The following is an 11,096-nucleotide window of genomic DNA, read 5'->3' as shown; positions in this document are numbered from 1 at the left end:
CCAAATTTTTATTTAATAGCAGCAAAAGCTGGTGTGGCAAATAATTGCTTTGCTAGAGTGCATTGTTATATAAGTGAATACAATTCTAACCTGAGACCTCAGTACTTTAAATAAGATCAACAAACAACACATAAGGGTTAATTCATCCAATAAAGTACAACCACAAGAAAGACCAGAAAACCGGAGACTAAAACAAATTGCCAAATTTGGACTGCTGAGCTTCTATTTTTCTGGCCTTTCCAGTGAATGAGATGGTCAAGACAAGCTGGCAGGCAAACTTGTTCCAGATGAGCACAGAAAGGATTGAAAACTGCAGGTATTCCAGCCCTCTCTGATGTTACAGTGTTAAGGCCTCACAGTGTGCAAATAAAGCAGTCCACTAAAGAAAAAAACCCTCACACATCACAACCATTTAACAAGACTGCTGGTATATCTTTCAGACTATACCGTGTGCTTTTTGTGTGATTAGTTAGATTTCTCTCTATGTATGATATATGTATGGTATAAATATATATATATATATAACTGTAACTGCTGATCTACAGTAAGAGATTACTAAAACCATGTGCTTTTCATTTTTTGACAAACTTTTAAGAAACTCATTGATTTCTTCTTTAAATATTAGGAATGATATCAGAGATTGGCCTATTTATTTGTAGGCCAGTATTATATGATAAATACATTGGATAGATATGTCGTCTGCCTGCTTAGAAATATAAAACTCTTGATTAAAGTGTATAATAAATATGCCCACATTGATTTACAGGTAAAATAATTATTAAAAGTGCATCCTTAACAAGAAGAAACCACTAAATAATGCCAGTTGATAAGTCCAGTCGATAAGCTAGCAGGGTTTTCCACATGCACCTGAAACAGATAAATGGTGGATTCATAGGTAGTAGATGCTCGCATTGCTCTCGCTAAAGACAAACTGCAGCATGCATGCATGCAGCAAAAATATGAGTGGGAGAGAGGAAGGAAGGCGTAAACTAACCATCAAATCTTAAAGGTTTGGATTCACTCAGATACTCAAGTCTGGTTTTCAACAAGGACCCAGATTAGAATTTGCTGCCACTGTGATAATAATAGGGAGTACAGGGAAAACCCCAGCTACCCTGCGGCACTTACATTAGGAGAGAAATGCACACCGGTGGTTGTAAAAGTATTACTATTACAGTTATTTATCTGTGATATCTGAGACTGTGGAAAGTTGAAACATTGGAATGGATGCATGGATTCAGGCTTACGTTTCCTGGATCACATTTGTTGATTTGTGCAGCTCTTGCTGAGGTAGTGCTAAATCCCTTAAAATCTTAAACCTTATAACTTCTCCTAAATGTCCACTTTACCCAATAGCAAATAATAATCTATCCCACAAAGCACCATTTTTACCTTTTGTTCAAAGCTATGATTATTCTGTCACCACAAATTTGACTGTAAGGCCTAAAATGTTCAATTGGTCCATCAGATAGTAGATGATGTTACTAGAGGTTGGCTATGAGGCGGCTCACAAGATTCTGGAGCTCCTGAGTCCTGCGCTCAGTAGTCTTCAGCACTTCTGTGTGATTTGCTTTTTCATTGCTCTCATAATCTGTCACAACCTTGTTGGTGATGAGGGACAGGCCCAAGACACGTAAGCGACGGTCAGGAGCCACGTCCTCCTGGGCACGTGTGCCACAGTGACGAGCCACCACCACCTCCGGGACTGTGCTCATACCTAGACAGAGGGTAGAGGTTGACATTTAATTGAGTACATAAAAACATTCCTTTACATCTCAGTTAGTACTGAACCTTGAAAGAGACACGTTAAAAAGAAAAGGTGGTTTGACTTCAGCACTGTGGTATAGGTCACACAGGATCCTTCATTTCACAAAATGCAACTTTATAGCAATTTCTATTAGATCATCCCTGCTTAATTAATCTCCATGGCTTGGCTTTCTCTTATAAATGTGTAGTTACCAACCCAAATCAAGCTAACACCTCACAGAACATGACGAACATGCCATAACAAGTAGGCTTAAACTTAAGTGTAAAAGTAGTACTAAGATAGTTTTAAAAAATTGTGATAGTGGCCCTCCTCTGAGCAGCAAAACAAGCCAATATGACTATATTATTAAAGTCATAAATAAACATAGGTATATCCAATGTTTTAGCAAACAGTTGCTTATTAAGAATTCATTTGGAGTCATTTTCTTATCGTTATATGATGTATTTAAGATCCTAATTAACTTGTCTGCCATTTGTTGCTGCGTCTGTAGCATAAAGTGTTGAATTTTTTTAAAAGGATTATGGCAGTGAAAGTTCATGAACTTAGACATTCATTTTTATTAGCTATCTTGTAATAACTATTCTGTCATAAATGGCATATTTTCCTATAATTTAGCAACTACTCTGGCTGTGAACTGACATATGTAAAAGTAAACTATAGTAAAACTCAAAAAGATAATGAACCCAGGTAACAACTTTCAAAATGTATCATCTTTTTCTGCCAATTTTACTACACAGAAAATATTTACCATTAAACATGCTACATTTACTGCAACTGATCTGATGTAGTTAAAACTGGTTTATATCAAGTTCTTGCTTTGTAGGACATGAAAGTCTAAATCACATTATGATGCATAATAACACAAACAAAACATCAATTGCTATACAGTGAAAAAAGAGTAAGAGGGTGTATGCTGTGATGTATATGATGTGAACCGGTGGTTACAAGGATGAAAAAATGATCTCTGATGATAGCTGATTTTTCAAGTTGGTACTGAAAAAGGTGCACGTGAAACTGATTTAGTGATGAGGTGTCTTGTGTTGTGCCCCTTAAGCGGAGCAGTAAGTGTTGGAAAGGAGTTATTGGTTTGAATTTGAAAGTAAAATTTAATGCCATTATTATCTGTGTAAATTAAAGAAAGTCAGGGTACTCGATCCATGTGCACAGGTGGAAATGAATCATATGAGCTCTATGATGTGTTCTTGGTTCAGTAATATCTCTTGTAGTGAGGGAACAAACTGAGAGGAAGTAGCACAGCAAACTGGGAGGCAGTGTTACGGCTCCCAGTTTGATCTCCACCAAATTATTTAGAATTAGAATTTATTCATGGATGGATCTAAAGAGCACAAGTGAATAAAACTGTAATGAAGGCAAACAATAAGCAAGTCCAATCACGTAACATAAACCTCCTTCTGTATTGTCATAACAACAAATCACAAATAACACTACTCAGATAGTTTTTCTGATTTGTTCCAGTCATAGCCTGAATCCAAACCATTTACTGTTGACTTGTAGACTCTGCATGTATAAATTATTATTTTAACCACAGAGCTGAATTATTTAAATAAGAAAACAGAGCTTGTATTTAAACCAACTTCACCTTCAAAAACACAAAAGTATTGTGCAGTATAATTGTGTGTAACTGTATACTACCACATAATGTGCAAAAACAAGTGTGGGGGGAAAGAAACAGGGGAATTAGAAGAAGCGTTTTCAAGAGTGAAGAATTGCAAAGTCATTCATACTGTATGACTTTGTAAAAACTGGAGGTTATGTAATAATAACAGGAGAGCCAGGTGCCAAGTTGGTCTGTCAATGATCTGAACAAATAAGTAACAAATACAGACTCATACATAATACATAATAGATCACTAGGAGGACCAAATGAAAAATACTATCCTTTATACAAAACAACATTTTGCATGCATAGATTTTGAAGTCATTTTTAGGTCTTTAATTTAGTTAAGCCATCATATCTTGTGTACCTTTAAGTCTGGGGTTCAATATCGGACAATTGAACCAGACAGGAAAACTCTGTAGTATCACATAAGCTTGTTTTTGCACTGTCCTGTGAATCAGGTGAAAACTGATGCTTTTTTCCCATATGGAAAAGAAATAGTAAAAACTTGTAAAAGACTTGCATAAGATGTGGCCTACTTCATACAGTGAATCATATAAGGCTTATATGATTTACTCATGAAAGTGGCCACTTTCTCATTACTTTTATATATTGTTTTAGTAAGTATCCAAAACATACAAGTCTCATTTATATAATTTTTTCAAGGGATCTTATATCTGTTTTCACTCAAGACAGATACAAACTTTATAAGATTTATATATATCTTTTCCATATGGGTTAGCTTCCACTAGTTCCAACTGTTGGGGTAATATTACTGCAGAAATTTAACTGTTGGTACATCTTCAAAGTAATTCGTCTCTCCGTATTCATATTTTTTTAATGTCTGTATGGTGGCTCTTGTAGGATTATGAAGTTTTAATCCTTTATGGTACCTTTTAAAAGGACACTATCTGAACTGAGGATGAAGGAGCTGTACTAACCCACAGCATCAGCCCCCAGCCTCTGCAAGAGTTTGCACTCAGCAATGGTTTCATATGTTGGGCCAGCCAACATGCAGTATACCCCTTCCTGCAGGAAGCTGTCATAGCCCAGTTCCTTTGCTGTTTTTCTGGTCAGGGCTCTCAGGTCACGGTCATATGCATCTGACATGCATGGGAACCGCACTCCAAACCTGCAGGGATAATTAATGCATGAATGAGACACAGGAGTAATGTATAAGATACAGATTTTCCTTTCACTGCCCTGCCCGAGTGTTTCTGTACCTCTCATCATTGTGCCCACACAGAGGGTTCTGTCCTGCAAATCCGGGCATGTTGATGTGATCTTTAATGAGCATGATGTCTCCCACACTGTAGGTGTCATTGAGTCCTCCTGCTGCATTTGTCACAATCAGAGTGCTCACACCCAGCAGATAGAAGACTCGCACTGGGTAAGTCACCTGGAAAGATAAAAATTGTATGCTTCAGAGACAGCAGCTGTCACTCTTTTATGGTCTCAGTGTTTGTCAGTAAATTACAGAAGGAAGTTACAGGTAACCTGGGAATAATAGCAAAGCAAACAATTCATCATATGAAGCAAACATTATAAAAGTGCCAGCTTCTTTATGCACTGATGTCAGTAAGATTTTTATTACTGTAGGTTTTTGCGCATGTGTGGTACAGTGGTGGTTCTGTGCTAACCTTTATATGGCAACTGATGGCCCATAAATGACTGTTGCTACTTTTCACTGCAGTCACATTTAGAAATTGTTTTTTTCTATTTCACATTCCCCTAGAGATTGAATTGCCTATGAAAGTGCTCTGCTAGTTAGTGCAGAAATGTTATCGAGTAGCTTGCTATCTTGATAAGGTCAGTGCTGTCACTTTGGAACATTGGTATGCTTGATATAGGATTTGCATATTATAAGCCCACAACAAACTTTGTTCCATGGACAAAATTTAAGCAGAGCCGTGTGTAATAACAGGACTGCAGAACCTCTAAAAGCAAACGAATGATATAATGTTTGGTGGAATACTTCTTCTAAAAAAACATATTCATTGTATAAGACAAAGTAATCAATTATAGGCACTTATTATTGCTGGTGTAATCTTTACTATACTAAATGTTTCAGATGAGTGTATTGCCATGGTAACAATAGCTGATCTGCCTAACCACAAGACAGTTGTGATAAGCGTGTCTTTAATTTGGCAGATATTCTGTCATTAAGCAAAGTACTGGAACAATTAAAATGTGCGGACAAACATCAGAGTGACACTGAGCCATGCAGTTACTGTACATGGTTAATAAAAACATCCCATCTAATGTTATCTTGGCTTTATTTTTTTCAGGTTGCCAAGTAGGACTTAAGGACCATAACACAGGACAAAGTCCAGTACATTCTGCCAGTGCGCCCCAGGGTGGCTGTGGCTACAATGTAGCTTGCCATCACCAGTGTGTGAATGTGTGTGTGAATGGGTGGATGACTGGATATGTAAAGCGCTTTGGGGTCCTTAGGGACTAGTAAAGCGCTATATAAATACAGGCCATTTACCATTTTACCATTTACCAGAAAAGCAAATTTGTAGTAGAAAATTTTACTTAAGCTGGCATAGGTGGGGGGTGGCATATGCAGACGATTCATCTAGAGACATTTAAAATGTTGTTTGTCTATACTTCTAACTGGATATAAGAGGACTATAAAGCATCTGACCTTCTGTTACTATAAAAAAAATGTGTCTTTATGATTCAGGGGGGTCATATGGAGAATTTTATGTGGATATGGCATGTGAAAGCGGGTAATAAAAGTCAAACCAGGATACAGTCTCCACAGGCCAAAGGGCAATCCAATGTGACACACTGGTTGTCATCTCAGCACTTCAGCTGATCATTCTACAAACTTGGTAAATTGTTACCTCAAGTTGTACCTATCCTTGATCCTTGATGTCATACACCCAAATTTCCCCTTGTGGGACAATTAAAGGATTATTCTATTCTATTCTATTCTATTCTATTCTATTCTATGTAAGTGCTTATTAAAAGTCACTAGGCTATTTGGGAGAAAGTCTTAACCCTCTCAAGGCAGGCGTTGCCGATTTGCAACAGTTAAAAACTAACAACCTGATTACCCCACATACATATTTTATGAGGTTTTTTTTTACTCAGACGTACCACTGCAGGACTTGGTTGTGCATTAGCAACAAAAAGTTTAATTTGAGCCTGAGAGGGTTAATTGTCTCAGAGAACAGCTTTCTCTCATAGAATATAAGCTTTATGGAAGAAAGTCTGATTTTGACTCATCAATTTAAAGAGCAACAATCTATTTTGACGGCAGTTGGAACTGCATGTTTTTCTCAGTGTGACTGACTATGTCAGAATTTAAACTGCTGGCTGAATTCTACAGTACAGTGCATCGTTTGCATCAGCAAGGTCTCAAGACACAGAAGCGAGTTGGGTTGTGTAATGGAAATGTTGTATTTGTTCCAGAGTTGCTTGTTTTTTCACAGCACAATAATGCTGATTCATGAGTTATGAAACTATTCTATGAAACATGATTGATACAGTCTTGAAGACCCTGAATGTTCTGCTGAGGGAACGACTACACCATATGAATGTGAAATGAGTACACCACTTCGTCTGTGTGCCGAGCCAGAGTCTCAGTCCCATATGCATATAATAACCTTTTTAATGAAAACTCTGAATGATGACTGCTTTTTATTTGTCTTGTTCTTTCGTTACTGGATTTCTTCTGTAATTTGGGATAGAAATTGTGACAGAAAGCTGCTCATGAGGCAAAGCAATAACAAATAAATGTATATCTTTGCACATTTTCACATGGAGGCCATTCAAAATGCAGTTAGATCAAATATAATCCCAGCAGAGCAGAGCATGGAAGTGGACAATTAATGGGTTACATCCCAAAGAGTAAACACCAGGTATCTGCTACTCACAGTAGCTCAAAGAAAACACCAAGCTTTCTTAACATAAGCAGAATACGCAACTAAAGCTCCCCACACAAGACTGGTCCACACACTGACTAACCAGCTCTTCACTTGCTTATATGCTGCTAGGTGGCTGATTGCTGAATAAAGCCAGCTGTCCACTGGCTCCTCGGGCGAGCTGGGTGGAAGCTAAACTACTGGATGAGAAAAACGCACCCACACAACACACAGACTTGCTAGGGCTGTAACAAATATAAAACTCATATCAGAGACATGACTGTTTTTAGCCATACTAGCCTCACTGCTATTTAGATGATTAAAAACAGTCATGTCTCTGTATTTACTGCAGACTGAAATAGTTTAACTTTTGCTTTGTGTGGAACCAACATTTTCTTAGAACTGCAGCTATTTATAATTGTAATCCCACAACGCCAGTTTAAATATTGGTAATTTATTACTTATTTTTATTGTGAAATAACTATACACTCTATATAAGATGGCTGTAGCCAATGTGACATCAGAAAAGAAAAAGATGGTCTAATCTGGGTAATAAAAGGTACCACAAGCAGTAGATTATCTCTACATACTGCTGCTTACCGTTTGTATGTTGTAACCCTCGTAGAAATGGAATCTCCCCTGCATACAGACACACTCGCAGCCATTCAGCTTGCCAAACACCAGCTGCCCTGCATGACCCTGCACTGCACAGCACACGTGTAGCATTAGCCATTGCTGGCATGAATATGCACACTGTCCAGACAGTAATAATGAGTTTTAGGAAACCGCTTACCAGTGCTGGTGGGAAAATGTGGAATATCCTCATATTTGAACACTGTCTTCTCCTCCAGCAGATCAGCTAGACCGCCCAGGCCTGAACCACAGATGATGGCCACTTTGGGACGCTGCTTTGTACGGTTAAGCAGCCAGTCCGCTGTCTCCTTATAGTCTTCATAACTGTATATGAAAGTGTTAAGGAACATAAACAATATCAAGTCAACATGTGCAGCTTTAACTGAGAATACAAAAGTAAGACATTGTTGAAAACAGAAGAACCAGCAGAACAGCTTCAACTGAAAGTTGTTTTAACTTCTATAGGCAATCATTAAAAGTCAGAACTCTAAAAAATAGAAAGATTAATGAGTTTTGTTCAGTTAAGGCTTTTCTGTGTGGATCAACTAGCCTGACCTGTCTATCCAGCTAAAGTGTGTCCCTTTGTGATGACAAAGTTTCCACAACTCATGTAAAGCTAATGCTCATTGTCTCACTGATTGCACTGGTAGAGTTACCCACTATTCAGCAAAAGCGATGTTAAAAATAAGTGAAAAGATCATCTGGAGGAGAAATGTGGGAGTAAAAACCCACAGAAATGAACACTGTAAAAATATGATTCAATGATGCAGGGTGCAACACACTGAAGGGCTTTTACTTTGCTATTTTGAGTGCACCAGGCAAATTATAATTCAGGGGTGCTGATTTGATTGGGAATGCCCCAAGGTACTACATTATATAAAGCCTGAACCAGTCTGTAATTCTGGTTATAAATGTGGTAGTAAAGCTATAACCTTGTTAATGTTCCCTCAATGCCTCAAGTCAAGCCTTGTTGTTAAAATACAGGGACACTTCAGGCCGTGGCCTTTACCAGATCAAGCTGAAGCAGGGGAAAGCCCAAAGACTCTAGAAATCCCATCTAAGATATATGCTATATCTGATTAGAATTAGATGTTCTGGCTTATCTTTTCCATATTCCACCTGTTTCTTTGCTAAAAACCTAGCATGGAATTATTTTAGCAACAGTAGAAGTTTTGGCAACTGGGATGGAGAGTTCAGTCAAAGTCATAAAATTTCCATGAAGTAAGAAAGTAGGCCAGCTGCCAAATATATCAGGGGCCTATGCATCAAAAATGTTATCCAGAAGAAAGAAACTGAAAGTAACTGAATCATTATCCAGTCTGTCAGTTGCAATTGTGGCTCTATAACTAATTCTTCTAATAATAACTAATTTTCAGCTTTGTACAAGAACACCAGTCAGGAAGATTAACACATGGCTGTACAAACGTCTGCTGGATTAGAAGGTGGAGAATAAATGACAGCATGTCAGGTTATTTAACCATTGCATGTTTTTTTTTATCAGTGATTTATAAACCCAAGCAATGGAAACATGGAGACATCAGCAGGGGTGTATAATATGTAGCATAGCAATAAAACCATCTCTTATTCAGCAAGAACATGATGACAGCTCTCATTCCTGTAATTCTGCTGTAACCTTTTATTTAAGGGGAAGTAAACTTTCCCCATAAACAAGATGAATTTACTTTTGAGTAGCCAACTAGACTTACCAAATAACAATTATAAGAACTTGATGTTTAGCCATCTTTGTATGATGGTGTTAATCTGTTAGATTATCCTGTTTTTTAAATTACATAATAACCTTACAATTTCTACTATGTGTTAGCATTTTAAAGTCATGTCAAAATGACAGCTTGTAAAAAAACTGTGAAAAACTCAGTACAATCCATGTTTCATTAGCTAAACCAAATTTAGTTGCAATAAGTTAAAGTAGCTGTTTTCCGTGTCATCCTCTACAGTAGCTTCTAATTTTACAGAGCAGAATCTTAAAAGCAGAACCTCTATAAAGCCTTCTGCTTTTGTAGAGCTAATAACACCTGGATGTTATTTACTTTTTTAGTCCTGTGGCAGTAGTTTTTCACAGCTACCTAGCAACATATAGAGTAATATATGGGTAAGCCAGTACATTTTATTTCGATTTTTCTCCTACCTGCCTTTCAATTGAGCTCAATGTTTATCTAGGTTACGTTTGTCTTTGAGCTCACTTTGTGATTATGTTCAATTATACAACAGCAAGCAGGAAGTGAGTTTGTAAGGGCTCTCCTTCCCTTGAACTGGTGGGCTGGTATCGTGTGGAGCTGTCCGTGGTGCTGCGGGAAATTTGTATTCAGGCTCTGAAGCCTGACTGCCACATATTTCTGGCATTCCGAACACAAAGTCCCGAAAACACAAAAGGCAGCTTGACTAGTCGCGGTAGTTGCTAAGCCCCAGGCTTTGAATTAGACACACAAGACAGGCCTGTAAAGTAGGCGAACATGCAACCAGTCTGACTAGATCATTATGATAGATAGCAATGACATTTGCATTTTTATATATCAACAATGCAGGTTATTCTTCCCTCACGCTGTAGGTAAAGGCTTCCACCTGTCATATTACGACAAGCTCACTTCATAAGAGGAAAACCCTCATTGGCTGGTCTAATCTTCAGAAATAAGCGTCCTGTCACTTTTGCCTTCATTATACGTTTCTCAAAACGCACAAAATGCTTTATGTAAATCTTAGGATTTATTCTTTAGACCCCCTTCAACACCGTCCACATTCCAATTAGACAGCGTAGTGGCCTTGACAATCATTAGGCTCTTTTCACTAACATCCAGCCTTGTCATCCAGCCTTGTCATTCCTACCTGCAGTGACTGCTGGAGGGGTTTGCCGCTTCCATATCCGACGATGGCGACGATAAGGTCCCGTTTAGTGTTTATTTTCACAGGTGCTTCCCGTGTATGGTAAGCCAGTTAAAGCCGCCGATGGAGACTCTTCTGCTTGGGTGGACGGAGTGCGGAGGGGGTGTTGCGCGTTGACGTCAAGACATTTCGTAGGGGATGGGGGCGGGGCTTACACAGAGTGCCGGTCGCACTTTGAAGAATACAAAATCCAATTTTCCAGCCGACTGGGCAATTTACTGATCCGTTTCTCATGACGAGACAAGACCGGGAACAGAGGGAGAAACAGTGAGAGGGCGACAGAGAAGAAGGGAAAGGAAAAGAT

General features: G+C 38.3%; 1 protein-coding gene across 1 annotated transcript; it reads right to left on the bottom strand.

The window, feature by feature from the left end:
- On the bottom strand, positions 1-10,876 carry pnp6 (purine nucleoside phosphorylase 6). The gene is made up of 6 exons (XM_085464586.1): positions 10,736-10,876; positions 8,055-8,218; positions 7,862-7,965; positions 4,610-4,785; positions 4,328-4,518; positions 1-1,717 (listed from the first exon to the last, which is right to left on the bottom strand). Exons 1-6 carry the CDS (start codon positions 10,768-10,770, stop codon positions 1,485-1,487), a joined length of 903 nt encoding a protein of 300 aa, XP_085320712.1. The 5' UTR covers positions 10,771-10,876; the 3' UTR covers positions 1-1,484.
- Between the last annotated feature and the right edge of the window lie 220 nt (positions 10,877-11,096).

Source organism: Copadichromis virginalis, linkage group LG7 (assembly GCF_057382275.1).
Source record: "Copadichromis virginalis isolate Kocher_CV1m ecotype Utaka linkage group LG7, C_Virginalis_male_GT1.1, whole genome shotgun sequence".
NCBI classification, from domain to species: domain Eukaryota; kingdom Metazoa; phylum Chordata; class Actinopteri; order Cichliformes; family Cichlidae; genus Copadichromis; species Copadichromis virginalis.
This window is presented reverse-complemented; position numbering and strand designations above follow the sequence as displayed.